We start from the raw sequence: 19,862 nt of genomic DNA, 5'->3' as shown, positions 1-19,862 counted from the left end.
TAAATAAGATTATGAATATATTTTTAGATTTATGTAAAAAAACATAAACACCCTCGTGCTAATATTATTTGTAAAATAAATGTGTTTTCGAAATTTTATAATTGAGTTATTAATTTATATTTGAATTTAATTTTAATATTCAATTTGATATTTATGTTTTTTTGTCAAATTTTGATACTTAAATTTGATTTCGATATTTTATTGGATTTAAGTTTTTTAGAGTAAACTATAAAAATAATCTTTTTGCTTGTCTCAGATTACATTTTAGTCACTTTTGTTATCGTTTTGTTATGAAGTGGTTACGTTAGGATGAAAATAGGTTTTTAATTAAATAAATTTAATCTGGTCTGCCATATAGGATATCTAAGTTGGCATTTAAAACTCATTTGAACTGACACGTAGGACTGTCGTTAGGGAGGTAAAGGAGCTTAATGATAGAGTGACCACTTCGTAACAAAACGATAACGTAAGTGACTAAAACGTAACATTTCAAACATAAGTGACTAAAATGTAATCTGAAACAAATAAAAATTACTATTTTTATAGTTTACCTTTTTTTTTAATTAATGATTTTATCCAATAGATATTTGACTTCCATGCTTAATGATCCAATGAAAATTCAACACAAACTAAAAAATAATATCCGAATTTGGAAATTAAAGATAATGGTGGGTCAGGACTCAGGAGTGGTCTAAATCACACAAGAAAAATTGGCCAAATTCAACCACTTAAAAATTAGCTACAAAATCAATGAAACTGGAAAATTAAACACTAGAGATTAATACAATCTTTCAATTAAAACATAGATTTGTATATATAAATTAAAATCTGAAATCATACAAACTTCATTATTATATAGTTTATTAATTTATCCAACTATATACCTATAACATTATTCAAACTATATATTTTATTATTTATTAATTAATATTCTTGGAACATCTTAAGTTCTTCGAGAATAAACTTGCCTTCCTTGTACCTGTTCTTCAAATCATAAGACTGAACATATTTCCAACCCAGTTCTTCACCACACTTACTGCAGAATACATCAGCAATGCTGAACCGACCAGTTATCAACTGCTTGTCGTATTTGGGACCCAACACGATGTTCATTGCATGTTCGAACATATATGCTTTCCCTGATTTCGCCTGTCATAAAAAAAAAAAAAGACCAAATCAAAATCAAACTTAAAATTATTATTTTAAAAAAATAAGTCGTATAAGTAGATTGATTACTATGAAGTTTTTAGAAAGAAGATCGTCGATAAGAGCAAGTGGATTTTTGCAGTTTCTGCATCTGTACAAGGGATTACCACTGTACTCCATTAATGTCCACTGAAGCTAAAGCTATATAAGAAAGCAGAATAAATATAAATTTTTTTAAGTGAAATAGAAAGATAGAGATAAATAAAAGAGCATTGAAAAAAGAGAAATATACATGAAGAAGATTTGTGATGATGGGTTTCACAGTTAAGCTATGCTGAGAGATGAAGAATCATGGTGGGTGTGGGGATGGTTAAATAATACAAAAAGGTAGGGTTTAGGGTCAATGGTCATCGCCCTTCGGGGCTAAGTTATGTATGAATATAAAATTCTAACGGAGAAACAAATGGTAGGATAACGACTATAAATAAATATTGGGTAAATATCACTGTTAGTAACCTAACTATTATTCTAATTATGAAAAGTTATAAAATGATCGCTCAATTATTAGTAATTTTTTTGGCCATCCAACTATAAAAAGTTATAAAATAATCACCTAACTATTCAACTTGGTTTTTTATTTGTCATCAGTAAAATTGACACAATAGTAATTTTAACCTCAACATTTATAAACTATGTCAATTTACTCTTGATTCTAAAAACTAACCATCAATGTTTGCACATTGTTCAATTTAATTTTTTACAATTTTTTTCTTTATGACTTTAAGGTTAATTTTAAAATAATGAGAAAAATGAAAGTTATTATCTTAGATTTTTTGTGTTTCCATTTTTTTGTATATTTTCAATGAAATTTAGTGATAAATTTATTTTTAGCTTTCTAAGTGAAAGGGTTATAAAGAAAAAAATTGAAAAAAAAATCAAATTACAGGGTTAGATTTTTTGGATCAAAACTAAATTAAGATAATTTATAAATGTTGAAGGTTAAATTTGCTATTATGCCAATTTTAAAAGTTACCACTATTAGTTAATTGGTAAAATTAACACAAAATTAAATAGTTGGGTGACTAATAATGTAATTTACTTTTAGATATTTTAATAATATTATTAGTAATTACTTTTTAATTAGATTATATTTTAGTTTGTTTCCTTTTTATTTTGTTTAGATATAATTTAATTTTAATTATTTTCAGGAATCTAAATTTATTTAAATTTGTCTTTCGTTTATTAGGTATTTTTATTATAATACAATTAGAACTGATCACGATAGTCATTGAAGTTATAAAAATTTTAAGAAAAATATATTTAACATCCTATTGAGTATATCTCATCCCAATTTATTGAATTTTAATTTACTTTTTAATATATTTTTACTTACTTTAAATTGAAAATGCATTTATAATATAAAAAGACAAAACAATTTTAATACATAAAATTCAATAAATATTTAACTATACTTTATAATTATCTTAAATTACACTTTTTACTATAATTTAAATTCACCAAGTTTATAAATAAGAGTGTATTACTTGAATATAAGAAAAATATTTTTACTATTATATTAAACATAAATAAAAATATGAATAGATAAAATTCGACAAAATATTGAATTATACTTTATATTCATTTTGAATTATACTTAATTATAAATTAAACTATTATTTCTGTTATTACGACTGAATATAATTTTTAATAGATAAAATTACTAGAAAGTATATTGATATTTATAGAATTACTAAATATCACAAAGTGTTTAACTTTTTTTACATTTTTATTTTTAAAATATTTTCCGTTTTCTCATTTATTTAATAATTTTTCATTTTTCTAATATTTTCAAGTATTATTCAATTTTGGCATTCAAAATATTATTCAATTTATAATAAATAATAAATAATAAAATACAAGAACCGAAATGGAGTAGAGTAGAAGCATCATTTATACTAACTTTCTCACTCCACTATAGACACACGTTTCTCCATTCTCCCTATTACGTCGTCGTTTAATTCAGCTTCTCCAAATTTTGTTTCTTGCTTAATTTTATCGAAGTATTTTTGTTCTTTTTTTCTTTTTTCTTTTTCCTCTCCCATCTCTTGCACTATATATCTTAAGCTAAGAGATAAGAAGCATGTCCGATTCTTATTGGAGGTACAGTGACCCTCGCCAACCTCCGCCTTCCTCTATCCCTCCTCTCGTCGGAAAACGCCCTCGCTCCGATTACGGTAGATTCGACTTCTTCTATTCTTTTTTGTTTTTGTTTTCCTTCCATTTGTTTTTAATCTATTCTCAATTTAGGGTTTCATATGTTTTTTCATGTTGCAAATTTAACCTTCGCTCCTTGATAGAGAAACACGGATAGGTGAACAAAAGGGAAATCCTTCTTGTGTTGATAATTGATATGCTCTTGTTTTTCTCTAAGCTGATTGATTTTTTGAAAATCCTAGTTGAAATTTCAACTTTCTAATGCATTGATGAACTAAAATTTCATTGATTCCCAGTGTTAATGTCAATGTTTGCTGTTTAATTGGTCTTTTCAGTGTGTATTTGCTAATTGCTTGCTTGTAATATCTGGACATTAGCATAATTGGGTTGCACTTCCATGATTGCGTTTTCATTAGGTTCATTTTTTGGCACGGGTGATTATTTGTAATCATGGATTTAGAAGCTAGAGAGAATATTGGAAAACCACTGGTTGGTCGTGTTTTTCCATTGTGTCATGTGTGTCTGACACACCACCGATCTTGATTACTAATGGTTGTCTCTTTTGCCAGTACTGTGGGAATAGAGCAAGCTTTGGTATTTATTAATTGTTGGCTATCTGAATGCTCGATGACTCCCTTGTCTGTTCTATACTGAATGACCGAATGAACATGTTGCTTTGTGTGGTTAAGGATTTAAGTATTCATGCAGCCTTAACCAGTTTACTATCTGAACTTTTGACCAATTACTGTCACTCTAATGATGGTGAGAATCAGTTTCTTAAATTGATCAGAAAGAGAAAAGATTTAATGCTGGTAAACTATTTGGTGACTATCTTGCTTAATTGGTATGCTTTGTACTTAATTCATTCATGTTGGCAATTTTAGCAACTTTATTGTGTCTTGTATGATTCTTGGTACCCTTTTAGCGGATTCGCTAGTTTGTTCTTATTGTAACCCTCAAAAGTTTGAGGAGATCAGCACTCTGGTGTTGGTGATGAAGAAAGAGATCTTGCATTCACATATTCATATCTATATATGCTGCAGCTTTATGTTCCTTCCTTAATGTACTTTGACCTCTGGATAGGATTAGTATGTTGCTCCTTCCCATCCCATCTCTTCGCTTCTTCTTTCCTCGGTGGTTTGCTGGCTGAAATGTGTGCTTAATCTTGTAGTTGTCTCTGGTGGCCATGAGCTCTCTGGTTATTATTCACGGGACGATGATAAAAGAACAATGCGGGCAACCAGAGATAGTGACTCCATCGGAGAATCTTATGATCGTTACCTTCGCAGCACGGTATTAAAATATAATATATTTTTTAATGTTTGTGTCTGATAAAGGTCCAAAGTTCTATACTCTTTATGATTATATCAATAGAGCTAATAAATAAAAGCACCCTTCCAGCAACTGTCATCATATAGTAGGAGTCAGTCTGGTAGACCAATGAGTGGTGGAATGCCCGGCCGTGCTGTTGATGATCCTCGAATGGTGGGTATTGGTGGTCTTGATCCTGGACAAACAATAAAAGATAGGACTATAGGATTTGGTAGTGGAAGGCCCGAACCTCGCCTTCCTCCTGATGCATCCAGTACTCTTTTTGTTGAGGGTTTGCCTCCTGATTGTACATGCCGAGAAGTTTCTCGTATCCTGTCATTGGCTATAATTTTAGCTTCAGCTTCTTCTATTCTTTTCTTTTTTCTTCAATTTTCCCCTTTAGTTTTATTCCTTCACTCAGTTGACAGATATTTTTCGCCCATTTGTTGGGTACAAGGAAGTGAGACTTGTAACCAAGGAACCAAGATATGTAAGTTAATTTATTTATTTTTGCCTTGACTTCAGAGTAAATATTAAGTACATTGTTTGCTCAAAAAAAAAAAAAAGTACATTGATAATTCATGATTTCTGCAGCCTGGAGGAGATCCAATAAAACTTTGCTTTGTTGATTTTTTAAGCCCATCTCATGCTGCTACTTCAATGGATGCTTTACAAGGTTAGCCTGACAAGGATTTTTCAGTCTCCAGTATTTTGCCGATCAAAATGGTTAAATTTCATGGATGTTATTTGTTATGCCATAAATGAAGGTACTGACATACCCAATCACCCATGCATGCACTAGTGAAGTGAAGCACAGACTAGGGGCTTATGTAATCAGTCCCTGTTTTATTCCGATTCCTCCTCCTTTTTCTTTCCCCTTTTCCTTTGTCCAATTTTTTTCTTCCAAGTGAGTTTTAGAGAAAGATCCAATTGTAAGGGTATCAGATATGAGAGTGGAGATAGGAATAGAGAAGATTGTAGCCAGATTTCTTTTCAAAGGAATGGCTCCTTGAGTGCTTGGGGATTTAATTAGATGGTTAAGTTCAAAACCAAGGAGTCATTTGGTTCACTTGTTCCAGTTTTGTTAACTAGTTTATGTCTTGTTTCAACTTTCATTCGCAATGAATGACTGGTTAAAAATATAAAATCAATGATATAAATGCTATGAAGGGACAGTTCAAACAGAGAATCTCAGCCATCATTGTTCCATTACAAGCTTAGGTTTCCCTTCTTTTTTCATTCATTTTTTAGGGGTTCTTGGATTTTTCTCTGGTCAAATTAGTTATAATTCATCAGCATGTATGTTTGACGGCCTGTGATTTCAGGGAAATTTTCGATATGTACTTTATATCAGCAATTAAAGAGGTTAACAGGAGAGATAATATCTTTGCATTCTGCTCTGCAATTTGTTCATGGATTTTTGTTGGGACCTTTCAGTTCATTCTGCATTGATATTGAATTTCTTCATGTTATTTGATACTAGCAAATATGGTGGTCGAAATTTGCAAGAAAATTGAGTAGACCAGTCTCCTGCATTAGTTAGATCCTCCAAAATTCTGCAACTTACTAAGAGTTTCACTTCATCAGTCAAAAGCTTAACTGATCGTCTTTCTTGTACTGGCTGCGTTAGTTAGATTCTCAACTGGTCGCATGGACTAACTGTGACACTGACTAATCATCTTTCTTGTTCACTTTATACTGTGTGGTCTTGCTAACATTGCAATTCTATATTCATTTATCCTGGGCCTCTTCTCATCCTTTCCCATTTCCATTGCCATGTTGATGTCATCTCATAAAATTAATCAGGAAAAAGAAAGCTGTTTGAGGCAGATTCTTCACAGTTTTGCCATCTATTTTAGGGAGAAATAAGAGCCTGGCAGTTAGCCTTCTGAAACCTAGCTTGTGTTTCCCAAATCCTGTTCCATTGTTTCCATTCGTTGATACAGGGATGTGCTGGAACACTGTGTCATCGTTAGGATTCTGAGAAAGTAAACCTTTATCGATGGAATTTTTTCATTGAACGGTTCACGTCCTATCGCATGTGGGTCATGAAGCTCTCTTACACTTTCAAAGCGCGGTAAGTTGTGCGATATAAATAGTTAAGTTCGATTTTGCAGGTTATATATTCGATGAGCATGACCATGACTTGGTAAAACTAAGGTTGCAATTTGCTCGCTATCCTGGTGCAAGGTCAGGTGGCGGGCATCGTGGCAAGCGCTGAATTGTACGATTTGCAGGTGATTGATACTTATTTTATCCAGTCGACCTTTTACTATTCATGGTCATGGGTATCATAAGAAATTTCAGTATAAAGCGATTGATGACATTTAATCATGGAACGACACTTATCTGTAGGATTTGCTCAAATTTGGGAGGTTATGATAATGAGGGATGGTACGACGACGTTGTGATTTCAAGAATTACACCTTACACCAGTCTTTGAATGATCAATTTCATTAGGATGAACTCGAGTTGTGTAGTTTCCGATAATTCCAGGATAATCGCTAGATATTTGAGTGTGTTTCTTTTCTGCTAGAAAACAACGAACTGTATTTGGTTTAATTATTTGAAACGACTTCGTATGCATTTCACGGAATTCTTCCATGCTTGTTTAGGTTTGCAATGAGGAGTCATGATCTGGAAATATTTGATTAACAATGGGCGTGCGGTGAAATAGCTTCGTGTGTAATCATTTTTCTTGAAACTATTCTGCAGTTCAGTTCCCCATCTCTCCCTCTATGAAGTTTGAATAAAAAGAATGGATGAATAAAATAAAAGAAGCCTCTTTAGAAGGGATTGTGATGTGCCATGTGCATTTGCATTTGCTTTTACCACCCACCAAAAAAACTTAATAATAGTCCTTTCCTGTAGGCTGTAGTTAGTAAGTAGCACAAGATATACTTTTGCTGTATTTCAAGCGTGTTGGCATGGCTGAGCAGATTTCGTTGATATGATGATTATTGTTTTTGGATAGCAATATGAAGCTGTTTAGTTGTATTGATAGAATAGTACCGTATGCTTATCTTTTAAAGAGTCGGTTAAGTACTAAGGCTAGTTCTTCTATACAGAAATTAGGACTGTTTGTAGTTGCCAATGTGTTTTATGGCAATAAATGTTCCTTCCTTTTAACCTGTTGATGGTCTTGGTGGCATATATGACTTAGGATGCTTGCAAAGGTGGTGATGCATTGATGTTGACTGTATTCAGGTACTATATCTACTGAAGTTCTCCCACCGTGAATGTTGTTTTTTTAAAGTTTCAGCTACAGAGGCTTCATAGGCGGTTGAGAAAACACGAGAATAGGGTTTAAGAGTAACTAGATGGAGTTTAATGCTGGGTTGTCTGCATGTGAAGTGGTATAGAATTTAATGCACTCACACTGACTGATGGTGTCTTTTTTTACTTTTGTGGAGCTACCTTAGATTAACGAGCCAATAAATTTTTTTTTATACAATGTTTAGAATTATCCATGACCTCTCCTTAACCTGTAAATACGGGGATAAGACACACTTGAGTGCGCTTGAATCTACGTCCTCTTGCGCCGGCAACAATGTCAATGGCAACCAAGTTAATATTCAATCGGCTTAGACTCTATTCATAGCTATTATTTACTTGGTAGTTTGTAAACCCAGCTTTCTATATCAATAGCGTTCCGAATTTTATGTTTTTTGACTATTCATTTTTCTCGAAGTGCTCATCCATGTTTGATGCATATATAGACGTTGACTATAACCCCTCCAAGATCTTCCAAAAAAAATAGAACATATCTGCATAGAACACTTAAGCTGGAGCCCAAGTGGCATAGTTTTTTATCTGATGTTTTTCTTTGGTTTCACGAGTGTTGGCTGATATAATCAACTGAACTGAAATTGATGAGATTCTTGGAATGATCATACAAATCTTATTTTCCCTGACTACGACATTTTTTTCACATGGGATATTTACTTTTAATCCATGAGATTATCCCTTTACATTAAAAGGCTTAGTCTTCAGCTTAGTTCCAGTGAAGTCTTAGACTTTAAACACTCAGGAATTTTATCAGCAATCTAGAAAAAGAAAGAAAAAAAAAGCTAAGGTAGCCGACAATTATATGACTTTGATCCTCTAGTCAAGGAGGATGTTGATCTACCCCATTAGAAAAGGCCCTCTTGTTTCTTTAATGTTGCCAACAAACAACGTTGCATTATTAGCATGTGCAAGTCATGAAGACTCTCATTGGTCTTCTATATCATCATTTGGTAACATGTGGTGATGAAGACTATAGCTTTCAACTTCCCGTTTAGTTAGTATTGAAAAAACGATCTCTCTACCAATGAATCGATAATCAGCTGTCTCAATCAGTCACTGGTGTATTGGTAAATGACTTGCGATGTATGAGGTTGAAACTAGAGGTTGGGTTGAGTAAGGTTTGGGTTGAGTTTATATACGATAGTAGTATTTTTTTATGTTTGTCTATTTTATATTTTTAAATGATTAATTCAATCTCGTTTTAGACTTGCTCATATTTATGATGAAATATATTTTTAGTTTAGTATTTAATATTTTAGATTTTTATTAAAATTTTAAATATAGCTAACATATTTTTCATATTTACTTAGTATTATATCATTATATATTTAATTTTATTATGTAATATTAATTACGTAATATGTGAAAGTAAAATAAATATATATTAAAAAAAAGGGCGGGTTCAATCTAGGTTGGAGCCTTACTTGTGAGGTTCAAGCTGATATACACTTTAAATGAGTTTAATTTATAAATTTATTTTGGGACCTTGTGTTATCTAAACCCTATCATATTTCTTGGAGATCTTTAATTACGTTCATTTGAAACAGAGGATGTGGATTTATGAATTATTTTAAAAATTATATTAAAAGTCTAATTTTAAGTCAACGATCTGTTTTTATTAAATATTTTAATTTCTTTTTGGATACAAACGGTCCAATTTCTAAAAGTGCACAGAATTATAGGAAGTGGTAAAGCCTAGTTGCTTATATTAGAGAGACTAGAAGGATTATAAAAATGTGGAACATTAAAATAAATTGGAGGGACCATTTAATTGAATGGATAAGATATAAATCCAGATTTTTGTCATCTTTTCGAGCCTCAAAAATAGGGTTTAGGATTTAAATTTCGGGTTTAAGAAAAAAAAATTATTAACATTATATATTAATAATATAAAAAATTATTAAAATATCGTTAAATAATTAAAAAAATCTTAAACAATGTGATGAGAATAGCTCATAAAATAATTTCTCATAGAAGAGGATGGTACAGTGATGAATGCTGCTGATTGGAAGATTAATGGTACAGTGATGAATAGGTCTGGTTGAGATTAAGACGTTGCCGTTAGAGCATACGTTAAGAAGAAGAAAAAGCAACAAAAGGTGAAGGCGTCAGTGTCAAATCTCAAATGGCAATACCGGCAACGATTGGGGAAGGCTCTCTTGTCATTTGGTTCAGAACATTAATGGTTGGGGTTACAGTCTCATCATTTTTACAGTTACAATGTTTACGCGCTTTGTATAGATTTATTGTATTAATTAAATTCTACATTGTATTAATTAATTAATTATATATATTTGTATTTATTTTGCACTCATATTTATACTATATTTGTTCCATCGTATGTACAAACACTCAATTCTACAAATCATATAAATAAATTCAATATTTTTAGTGTCAAATCATCATTTATATTCTATAAAACTATTTCCTATCTATTTTAACAATTTATATTTAAAATTATATTAATATAAATATATATTAGAAATTTTATCATGCGTAAATGTGTGAAATCATATATTTAGAACATAAATTTATATTTAAAAATAACATATGATAAATAATGATATATATGCTTTAAAAATAATTATGGTAATATATATTTGATTGTGAAATAATATTTTTTTATAATTTCTCTAATCAATCAAGGAGTTAATAATATATATAATTAACATAATCATATCATTGCGACTCGAACTCAGCATGAGCTAATTTAACAATACTTTTCAAAAGTGTTTTTACATCAAAATTCACTTTTGAGTAAAGTTAAAATTTTTCTATTTTTACTTTTGGCTAAAAAAGTGTTTTTCCAAAGCATTTTTTGTCCCAAAAACACTTTTGAAAAATTCAAAAGTATCTTGTTTAACAATGTTTTTATCTCAAAAGTGCTTATGAGAGAAGCAATCAGGGGTGTTCAAACAGTTAACCGAACCAAATAAGTATTAATCGAATTAACTGAACTAAATTTTTTTCAAAAAATTGGTTAACCGAATTAACCGAAATTTATATGTTTTATTTTTTTATTAAAACAAGTATAAAACAAATAGAAAATAAATTTATAATGTTCATTTGATCGTATTAAACAAATTAACTGAACTAGTAATAGCCTAATACAAATTATATGTAATATTATTTATTAAGTTTGGTTAATTCGGTTAATTATCCGATTTCGAACCGAATTAACCGTTAATTGAAATTTTAAAAAACTTCTAATCGACCTTTGACCGAACTAGATTGATTAACAGACCGATTAACCGAATTAGATCGATTCGGTCAGTTAATTCGCTTTTAATTGAAGTTTGAACACCCCTAAAAGCAATGCTAAACTCTAACATTGGGGTTCACACGATTAATTTGTTAGTAAGTGCCTTTCCTTTTTTTGAAAATTATTTCATTTCCTGGTAAAGGGACATGAGGAATCTTGTTATCCAAACCCCTTTTTTTGACATTCAAATTTCTAATTTTGGGATTTTGTTTTCTGTCATTTCTTAGTGGAGATTGTTTCCAGTTTTGAGTTACTGTACATGAAAGTTTACCAACCTGTTATTGCCAAAAGGAATTTTTTATTCTATTTAATTTTACACAATCAATTATTTCCTCTAAAGGATTTGATATTAACGGCTCAAATTACTTATAAACCCTAAAACAAGTTTTATTATTATTATTATTGTGATCCTAAAATCCAAGTCAAATAAAACGTAAAATTAAATTAAAAAGTTACCAAATGAAAATAATAATAATAATAATAATAAATCTCGTTAATAAAAGTTTCAACATTCCATGTATACAATAAAATTATTATTTAAATTGCAAATCAATTCAAAATTTACCAGACAAGATTTTTTTTGGATATTGTTTAAATTTTATTTCCTAGTTTTATGATAATCTCATAACAAAAATCAAAATTAAAAAAAAAAGATTATGTATATCAAACAATATATCTTTTTCAAATATTTCAACAGATGACCATGATCCAACAATGTTCCTATTTAAATTTTCTTTTATAAAAGAGAATAATATTAAAAAATTAGCATTTAATTGCGGTACAATTTGTTGGACAGTAGTAAAGAGTCGCGGAAATTTATTCTTATTTTTGGCTTTTTAAATCATAAGATTCCAATTGATTCTCTTTTATTAACAGCTTTTCAGGCTTTTTTTTGTTTTTTTCCTTATTAGATTAAATTTCCTGGATTTTCTTTTTCAATCTTATCATATATATATATATATATATATATGGTTAAAATATGCTTTAAGCCCTGTATTCTTTCTACATTTAAAATTTAAACCTCTAGTTTTTAAATTTAAAACTATAAATTCAATTATTAACACCTTTAAAATTTTTCTGTTAAATTTATGGTTTTTATTATATGGTTACCAAATGAATATTTTTAGGTTTAAATATATCATAAGTTCTTGTACATTTTAAAATTTTGAAATTTAGTCCTTATACTTTTATTTCTAGGGTTTAATCTTTTTACTTTTTAAATTTTAAAATTAAGTCTAATCTGTTAATACTATTAAATTTTTGTTTAATTTATTGGTGTGATATTTTGAAATAAATTTAACAACAAATATTAATAGTAATAACAATTGAACCTAAGTTTTGGAATTTGAAAAGTAAAAGACTAAAATCTTGGAAATAAAAGTGCAATGACTAAATTTCAAAAATTTGAAGAATACAGGGATTTATAACACATTTTAACCCTTTTAAATATTTCAGAAAGTTACACCAACAAATATATTAACAATCCAAATCTGAAATTTGAATTTTAAACCGTAGGAGGATTAAATTTTAAATGTAGAAAAAATACAGGGACTGTGAAAAATTTTAACCATCGTACACCTAGTACATACCTTCCCCGCTGACACTCTCTTTCAACTTGCTAAAACCAAGGAACGTGGCCTACTTGACTTACTATATATTAGCTCTTCCATTAGCTTCAATGGAGAATGCTCAACGCCTTTGTGAAATAAAACCCACACCAAAAATGTTTATTAAACATACCCTACCCAACTGTATCACTGTTCCCATTTTTCTTTAACAATCTCCCCTTTCTTTTATTGCTTTCACATTACGTCTGTGTGTACATGTTTTTGCCCCTAAGAATCTTTTGAATATTCTTAAAGATTGCCATCAGTTTTTTCTGGTGAAAAAGTGAAGAAAAGGGGGAAATATCTGAAATGGAAGCCATGGAGTTACAGCACAAGGTCGAAGAAGAAGAAGAATGCCCTGTTAAACAAGTTGAAATAACAGTGCCCAAAACTGATGATCCCACTTTGCCTGCAGTGACATTTAGGATGTGGGTTTTGGGTCTTAGTTCATGTATTGTTCTTTCATTTGTTAACCAGTTCTTTTGGTATAGAAAGATGCCATTGACTATTTCCTCCATTTCAGCCATGATTGCCGTCGTGCCACTCGGCCATCTCATGGCCAAAACGTTGCCGCATCGTGTGTTCTTCGAGAATACTAGATTGGAGTTTTCAATGAACCCTGGTCCATTCAATATGAAGGAGCATGTTTTGATTACTATTTTTGCAAATTCTGGTGCTGGATCTGTTTATGCTACTCATATTTTGAGTGCTGTTAAGCTTTATTATAAGAGGAAGCTCACATTTCTACCCGCTTTACTTGTTATGATCACAACCCAGGTTTTTTTTCTTGGCTTTTTTTCCCATTAATTTCAGCTTAGAAACCTTTTAATGATTGGTTTTGTATGCGTTCTTTTATATGCGTGTGGCAAGTAATTCCAAGTGTCATGCTCATATCCTGTACCTATGTCGGAATATGCATCTTATATGATTCATATTGTACATGTTCATATGCTTGTGTAGTGGTAATTCGAAGGGTCGTGTTCATATCCCCGTACCTATGTCTGAATATGTGTACTTACATGGTATCTTATACGATAAAGTGTTGCTCTTGTTGTGTTTCATTACAGGTTTTGGGGTTTGGTTGGGCTGGGATTTTCAGGAAATATCTGGTTGAACCCGGGGAAATGTGGTGGCCATCTAATTTGGTCATGGTTTCCTTGTTCAGGTATTTGTTTTCGTGTAATATTGTTTCTGTCGGCCGATGTTTGCTTATGTATTTCGTGTATCCATCATAACTGCAGGGCTTTGCACGAAAAAGAAGAAAGGCCGAAAGGCGGGACTACTCTGAACCAATTCTTTCTGCTAGTCTTGATTTGCAGCTTTGCATACTATGTCCTCCCTGGTTATCTTTTCACTACATTGACATCTTTCTCCTGGGTTTGTTGGTTGGCTCCCAAGTCAGTTTTAGTCCAACAACTCGGCTCGGGCTTGAATGGCCTTGGAATCGGTTCTTTCGGCATAGATTGGGCTACAATTTCCTCATACCTAGGGAGTCCTCTCGCTAGTCCCTGGTTTGCTACTGCCAATATTGCTGTCGGTTTCTTCCTTGTGATGTACGTCATGACGCCACTCACATACTGGTTTGATGTCTACAAAGCCAAAACCTTCCCTATTTATTCTAGTGAACTTTTCAAGTCGACCGGAGAATCGTATGACATATTGAGCATCGTTAATCCATCCTTTCACCTAGACAAGGAGGTTTACGGACAAAATGGTCGAGTGCATCTCAGTACTTTCTTTGCTATGACTTACGGTCTCGGTTTTGCTACCCTAACTGCAACACTTTTCCATGTCCTGCTATTTGATGGAAGGTAAGCTCTTGGCTTTAAAAAGTAACATATAACAAAATAATATATATACCTTATCTCTTCTCATTTTTCCCCTGTTTCAATATGCAGAGAGCTATGGCAACAAACCAAAAGCGCTTTCGGAGGTAATAAGAAGATCGATATTCACACAAGGCTTATGAAGAAGTACAAATCCGTCCCAACGTGGTGGTTTGCCATGATCCTTGTGTTGAATCTCGCCCTTATACTATTCACTTGTGAGTACTATAATGAGTCACTTCAATTGCCTTGGTGGGGTGTATTATTAGCTTGTGCCATTGCTTTATTCTTCACCCTTCCTATTGGTATCATTGCTGCTACCACAAATCAGGTAAGAGGAAAGCTATTTTTCTCTCTGCATCGATATGTTACTTTGATTGTATCTGAAATTGACTCTTCGGTTTGTTTTTTCTTGGCATCCGTAGGCTCCAGGTTTGAACATTATTACCGAATATGTGATCGGATATATGTATCCGGAGCACCCTGTTGCTAATATGTGCTTCAAGGTGTATGGATATATAAGCATGGTTCAAGCTCTAACCTTCGTTTCAGACTTCAAACTTGGCCATTACATGAAGATTCCACCTCGATCGATGTTCACAGCACAGGTCAGTTCTCCATCTACAATCCTGAAAATCACTGACATATCGTTGAATATCTAACAAATTTGGTATTTGCAGATGGTTGGAACACTTGTTGCAGTCTTTGTATACACCATAACAGCATGGTGGCTAATGGAAGAGATTCCCAATCTTTGTGATACTTCCTTGTTACCACATGACAGTCCATGGACTTGTCCAATGGACCGCGTGTTTTTTGACGCATCTGTTATATGGGGACTTGTCGGACCTCGTAGAATATTTGGAACAGAAGGTGAGTACGGGAATGTCAATTGGTTCTTTCTCGGTGGAGCTCTAGCTCCTTTCCTAGTATGGCTGGCACACAAAGCATTCCCAGATAAAGAATGGATTCGCCTCATCCACATGCCGGTTCTCTTAGGCGCAACATCTATGATGCCTCCGGCTAGTGCAGTAAACTTCACGAGTTGGCTTCTAGTTGGCTTCCTTTCCGGATTTGTTGTTTTCAAATACAGACCGGAATGGTGGAAACGTTACAATTACGTCCTCTCAGGCGGTCTTGATGCTGGAACCGCTTTTATGACAGTCTTATTGTTTCTTACACTGCAGTCAAAGGAAATCGGCGTCAGCTGGTGGGGAAATAATGGAGAAGGGTGTCCTCTTGCTGTTTGTCCAACTGCTAAAGGTGTTATTGCTGATGGTTGCCCTGTTACTTAATATTTGTGTTACTATTGAATCCCTACAACTGTTTATCAATTTCTTAGTTTTCCACATTTATTACCCCATGTTTAAATACTTGTTTATAATATAAACTTTGCTCTTTATGTTAAATTCGAGTTTCTTTTTTCGAACATTCAAGCTTTACAATCAGAGACCGAAATGGAACTTAAGCGCTCTAAGCTATACGTATCGTGCAAAACAACCACCAGAAACAACACCTGACCCCATTGAATCTGGTGTAGACAAAATGAGTCACTATAAACTCGAGAGAGCGAGCTCGCATTTGCTCGAGAAAAACAAGCAGTCTCAGACTTGAACACACGAGTCTTTAACGCTTTGAGAAAGCTCAACCATCCCTCAAGCGAAGAGAGGTGGGAAAGCCGATGGCAAAAAAAGTGCCACCCAAATATTATTTTGCCAAAAGGGAGACGAAAAAAAAGGCCAAAACGGCAGAGGAAAAGGGTGTGTTCAAGCACCCAAATTCGAGTTTCTTTTTATTCAGACTCGAGTGTGAATATCAAATAGTATGTGTATTCAACAAGGCTAGGTTCACAGATGACAACTGATGGAAACCAAGCATTGTTTGGTCCCCATTATGAAACCCGAAATGACCAAATTCAAATTAATTTGATCCATCAAATAGACAGATATGGGCCCACGTCTAAATACATAGATTCAAAAAATAATAAAGGGTTAATAGTAACATGGATAAGAAGAAATTATTCAAAGAGTAACTTGATTAACCCAGTGATGCAATATCGTCATTATATAGCAATTAGCATCATCGTTACAAAGTGTTCTAAAAACCATGTCATTTAAAAGAGTATGTATGAAACTACAATATATCCCACCTCTTTTTAACACGAAACATTAACGCCGATGATTTAATGTCATCTTGTGGTACCTGGAGCATAAACTGGACTTTCATCTTCATCGGGGCCGTCTTTGCCTTTCCGTTTTCTTCTCCGACCTGAAATTATTGTCATCAGAACCTCAACCTTACAATGATGGCCTCAACCAAGTTAAAACAAATGCAAGAACTTACCCATAGAGAAGCCCAGCCGAGACGAACCTCTGAATCATAGCCAGCTTTGAATTTGAAGTCTTTGTCATATGTGTGCTTGTAAACAGCACTCCAACAGTTCGAGTCAAAATTGTACCAGTAGCTGCAGATAAATAAATTAGATATTGCAGGAATAGCTCTATGTCTCATGCAGTAGTATTGATAGCCAGTATGGACCTTTAATTCCAAAAGAGATTTCGATATTTGACATAGAGATACAAGGAGGAGTTCTAACCTCAACTTATCAGATGGACTGAAACGTCGCTTGAATGCAAATGAAACAGCATTCGATGGCAGTGAAATGCTAGGAATAAATGACAGTGATTCATCCTACAATTCAAAAACCATTACGAAAATGAAACACTCAAAAGCAGTGAAAACTCACATATCCATAGCATTACCCACAACCCAGCATTTTCCTACATAGGAGGTGATCGATCACCTATAGTTTAAATGTTGAACAACGAGAAATATGCCAGGAGTAACTCACGTACAAGCCACAATAGCTTATCAATCAATAAGTAAATGAACATAAAACTGACAAAAAGAATCACCTTATATGAGTATCTTAGTCTCAGTTCTTCATCTGTGTAATGGGCTGCACCGACCCCATTCAAAATCGGACCTTTAAGAATCCCATTTATCAACAACTTCCTTGGTACTTCTTCATCCTCTCTCTCCTCAAGTGTAACTTCACCGGTAGGGAATCTAATTGTTGCTTTCGGCTTAAGCAACATGATAGAAACAGAGGCAATTAGAGAGAAAAAAGAGCTAGGAACTGTTTTAAGTATATTAAATCGGAAAAAGAAGCATATGAGAAGGTGATAACATATAAGCATAAAAACGCAAGAGCACCATCGGCAGTCCAGTCTCAAGCGAAGCAAAGAAGCGTAGGATCAGTTGACTAATGCATGCAGATAATTACAACAATATGATGCCACATGCATCCTACAATCGAGAACCCGAAATTTGCCAAATACTTCTTCAACCTCAAAAAACAGCTAAAATCGCAGCCATACTATCACCCAGAAACAGCAAAGATCAGAATTTTCCTGAAATAATAAGACACTATGGATAAATAGTACTCACCAAACCAATATATGGAACAGGAGACGACACTTCAACGGCATAACCGGGATCAGCAACATTCGCAACCATTGCAACCTCGCCTCGTTTTGCCTGAAAAAGAATATATGAAAGAGATTAAAAGAGATACACCATATGTATGGCATCAATGAAATATTCATTTAGCACTTCACTTAACATTGTGAATAAAAGTGCTTGGCTTCAATAGCAACTATAAAATTTTCCCATTCCCAAAAGCATCTCTTTAGGTTTTTATACTAATTCCAAAAGCAAAAAAGAATATTCAAAAGGGTCTTCAATTTCATTAAAAAAACACCCGAGAAGGTAAAAGCATCATGGAGTCCCCTGTACTGGTAGTTAGATTGCATTTTACTCCCTCTACTAAAAAATTGGGCAAATTAGTTCTGCATATTAGATTAAAAAGTAAAATGTTCATTTTTGTTAAAAATTTCATCCCGTTTGTACTGTTAAACTAGCGTGGCAGGCAATATGTACCTTAGATGTAATTTTTAATAAAAGGACCAGAAATAGATGGAATTTACCCATTTTTAGTAGAAGGACAAAATGTAATCGACTCCTAGGCCTCCATGGTAGTTTTACCCACCCAAGAACAAATCTGATTTTCAAAATTTCCTCTTTGTAACACAAAAAATTGAAACTCCCTTTGAAAAGAATCTACATCCTAATGACTATCACCAAACAAAACAATCTCTCAAATTAGGGTTCATATATTTTCATTAACACTAAAAACTTCAACCACTGCAACTAAGCAAAATAAGGGGGCAAACCTTAACATCATGAGCAGCTTTGAACTGCAATTTAGGACCCACATCAAAAGATGTCTTGATAAGAGCATTTTGTTCCTCAGGATCATAGTGAATAGACAAATGCTTCGAAGTTAACGCCAAAAGAGAACCCGAGATCTCACGTTTAACGTTATTAACGAAGGATAGTTTAAGCTTAGCAAGGTCATCGAACAACTTACAAGACACCTTGTGAAAGAACACACGGCTATCACTGTCGAACTCTGAAGTCACTCTAAGGGATGGTCTGTTGGATATCAAGGACAGAAACTGATTGGGTTTTGTGGGCGGCGGCGGCGGTGATGGTGGTACCGGCGTTGTTATGGGTGATATTAGGTAATCAGGGGTTTGTGAGGATGGTTCCAGCATTGCTTTTTTTTTTAAAAAATGTAATTCAAAAAAAAATATTGAAAGGCTTGAAATTTTAGGCTTATCAGCTAACAGAGAGCAAAGGGTTGATCTTCAAGCTAAGGCTTTGCTTTGTTTGAAAGAGAAAGATACAGATTTTTTTTTTTTTTTTGGATGTTTATAGTTGGGGCCATTTTTGTTTCTTTTTTAAAAATTTTAGCTAATTTATTAAAATGATTTTTGTGTAAATTACATTTAAATTCACTAAATTATTAGTAAATTTAATTTTTAGTCACCTAACTTCAAAAAGCTATAAAGTAGTTATTGAACTATTTGAAAGTTTTTATTTTTTTTAGATAAAAAGTTTAACTAATGAGCTGTGAGCGACAATTCAACAATTGGTACAGTAGATCAATACCCATCAACAAGTAAAAGAACATATTTTAGATTAGATATAAGCTAATCTGACAATTAGTGCGCTTTAAAGTTTTTTTTAAAATGGTTTGCATTGAAAATATATTATTTACAATTTATATTTAAAATTGAAAACTCAGAAAATTTTGATCTATTATAAAAATAATAATTTAAATATAAAACAAAAGTACATAGC

General features: G+C 32.7%; 4 protein-coding genes across 10 annotated transcripts; 2 read left to right on the top strand and 2 right to left on the bottom strand.

Moving 5' to 3' along the window:
• Window positions 1–789: 789 nt before the first annotated feature.
• Window positions 790–1,600, bottom strand: LOC105801839 (protein yippee-like At4g27740). Of its 2 annotated transcripts, XM_012633155.2 has the most exons (3): window positions 1,439–1,600; window positions 1,237–1,347; window positions 790–1,149 (listed from the first exon to the last, which is right to left on the bottom strand). In XM_012633155.2, the coding sequence occupies exons 2-3, from the start codon at window positions 1,324–1,326 to the stop codon at window positions 925–927; spliced, it is 315 nt and encodes a 104-aa protein (XP_012488609.1). In that variant the 5' UTR covers window positions 1,327–1,347; window positions 1,439–1,600; the 3' UTR covers window positions 790–924. The 2 variants fall into 2 exon arrangements, with proteins under 2 accessions (XP_012488609.1, XP_052479273.1); XM_052623313.1 differs by lacking the exon at window positions 1,439–1,600 and having other exon boundaries at window positions 1,237–1,432.
• Window positions 1,601–3,164: 1,564 nt separating this feature from the next.
• On the top strand, window positions 3,165–10,273 carry LOC105801840 (protein MATERNALLY EXPRESSED GENE 5). Of its 5 annotated transcripts, XM_012633156.2 has the most exons (7): window positions 3,169–3,380; window positions 4,532–4,653; window positions 4,762–4,999; window positions 5,100–5,161; window positions 5,266–5,347; window positions 6,789–6,908; window positions 7,027–7,267. In XM_012633156.2, the coding sequence occupies exons 1-6, from the start codon at window positions 3,287–3,289 to the stop codon at window positions 6,890–6,892; spliced, it is 702 nt and encodes a 233-aa protein (XP_012488610.1). In that variant the 5' UTR covers window positions 3,169–3,286; the 3' UTR covers window positions 6,893–6,908; window positions 7,027–7,267. The 5 variants fall into 5 exon arrangements, with proteins under 5 accessions (XP_012488611.1, XP_012488613.1, XP_012488612.1 ...); XM_012633157.2 differs by lacking the exons at window positions 6,789–6,908; window positions 7,027–7,267 and adding an exon at window positions 6,478–6,782 and having other exon boundaries at window positions 3,165–3,380; XM_012633159.2 differs by lacking the exons at window positions 6,789–6,908; window positions 7,027–7,267 and adding an exon at window positions 7,879–8,346 and having other exon boundaries at window positions 3,166–3,380.
• A 2,646-nt stretch (window positions 10,274–12,919) lies between these two features.
• On the top strand, window positions 12,920–16,063 carry LOC105801842 (oligopeptide transporter 6). 2 transcript variants are annotated; one of them, XM_052623933.1, is made up of 7 exons: window positions 13,120–13,256; window positions 13,352–13,605; window positions 13,896–13,993; window positions 14,070–14,639; window positions 14,727–14,985; window positions 15,080–15,262; window positions 15,335–16,063. In XM_052623933.1, the coding sequence occupies exons 2-7, from the start codon at window positions 13,354–13,356 to the stop codon at window positions 15,947–15,949; spliced, it is 1,977 nt and encodes a 658-aa protein (XP_052479893.1). In that variant the 5' UTR covers window positions 13,120–13,256; window positions 13,352–13,353; the 3' UTR covers window positions 15,950–16,063. The 2 variants fall into 2 exon arrangements, with proteins under 2 accessions (XP_012488615.1, XP_052479893.1); XM_012633161.2 differs by having other exon boundaries at window positions 12,920–13,605.
• A 608-nt stretch (window positions 16,064–16,671) lies between these two features.
• On the bottom strand, window positions 16,672–19,407 carry LOC105801843 (outer envelope pore protein 37, chloroplastic). Its single transcript, XM_012633163.2, has 6 exons — window positions 18,890–19,407; window positions 18,105–18,194; window positions 17,570–17,740; window positions 17,251–17,345; window positions 16,998–17,118; window positions 16,672–16,922 (listed from the first exon to the last, which is right to left on the bottom strand). Exons 1-6 carry the CDS (start codon window positions 19,271–19,273, stop codon window positions 16,788–16,790), a joined length of 996 nt encoding a protein of 331 aa, XP_012488617.1. The 5' UTR covers window positions 19,274–19,407; the 3' UTR covers window positions 16,672–16,787.
• Between the last annotated feature and the right edge of the window lie 455 nt (window positions 19,408–19,862).

Source organism: Gossypium raimondii, chromosome 11 (genome assembly GCF_025698545.1).
Source record: "Gossypium raimondii isolate GPD5lz chromosome 11, ASM2569854v1, whole genome shotgun sequence".
In the NCBI taxonomy this organism is placed as follows: Eukaryota; Viridiplantae; Streptophyta; class Magnoliopsida; order Malvales; family Malvaceae; genus Gossypium; species Gossypium raimondii.
Note: the sequence above shows the minus strand (reverse complement) of the source record. Positions and strands in the feature narration are given on the sequence as shown.

Coding starts and splice junctions, on each gene's coding strand:
- LOC105801839 (XM_012633155.2), bottom strand. CDS start 1,326: ATGGAGTACAGTGGTAATCCCTTGTACAGATGCAGAAACTGCAAAAAT. Junction 1,150..1,236: donor TTCTTTCTAAAAACTTCATA/GTAATCAATCTA, acceptor TTTTTATGACAG/GCGAAATCAGGGAAAGCATA.
- LOC105801840 (XM_012633156.2), top strand. CDS start 3,287: ATGTCCGATTCTTATTGGAGGTACAGTGACCCTCGCCAACCTCCGCCT. Junction 4,654..4,761: donor ATCGTTACCTTCGCAGCACG/GTATTAAAATAT, acceptor GCACCCTTCCAG/CAACTGTCATCATATAGTAG. Junction 5,000..5,099: donor TACATGCCGAGAAGTTTCTC/GTATCCTGTCAT, acceptor CTCAGTTGACAG/ATATTTTTCGCCCATTTGTT.
- LOC105801842 (XM_012633161.2), top strand. CDS start 13,138: ATGGAAGCCATGGAGTTACAGCACAAGGTCGAAGAAGAAGAAGAATGC. Junction 13,606..13,895: donor TTGTTATGATCACAACCCAG/GTTTTTTTTCTT, acceptor GTTTCATTACAG/GTTTTGGGGTTTGGTTGGGC. Junction 14,986..15,079: donor TTGCTGCTACCACAAATCAG/GTAAGAGGAAAG, acceptor TGGCATCCGTAG/GCTCCAGGTTTGAACATTAT.
- LOC105801843 (XM_012633163.2), bottom strand. CDS start 19,273: ATGCTGGAACCATCCTCACAAACCCCTGATTACCTAATATCACCCATA. Junction 18,195..18,889: donor AAGCTGCTCATGATGTTAAG/GTTTGCCCCCTT, acceptor ATTCTTTTTCAG/GCAAAACGAGGCGAGGTTGC. Junction 17,741..18,104: donor CTGTTCCATATATTGGTTTG/GTGAGTACTATT, acceptor ATGTTGCTTAAG/CCGAAAGCAACAATTAGATT.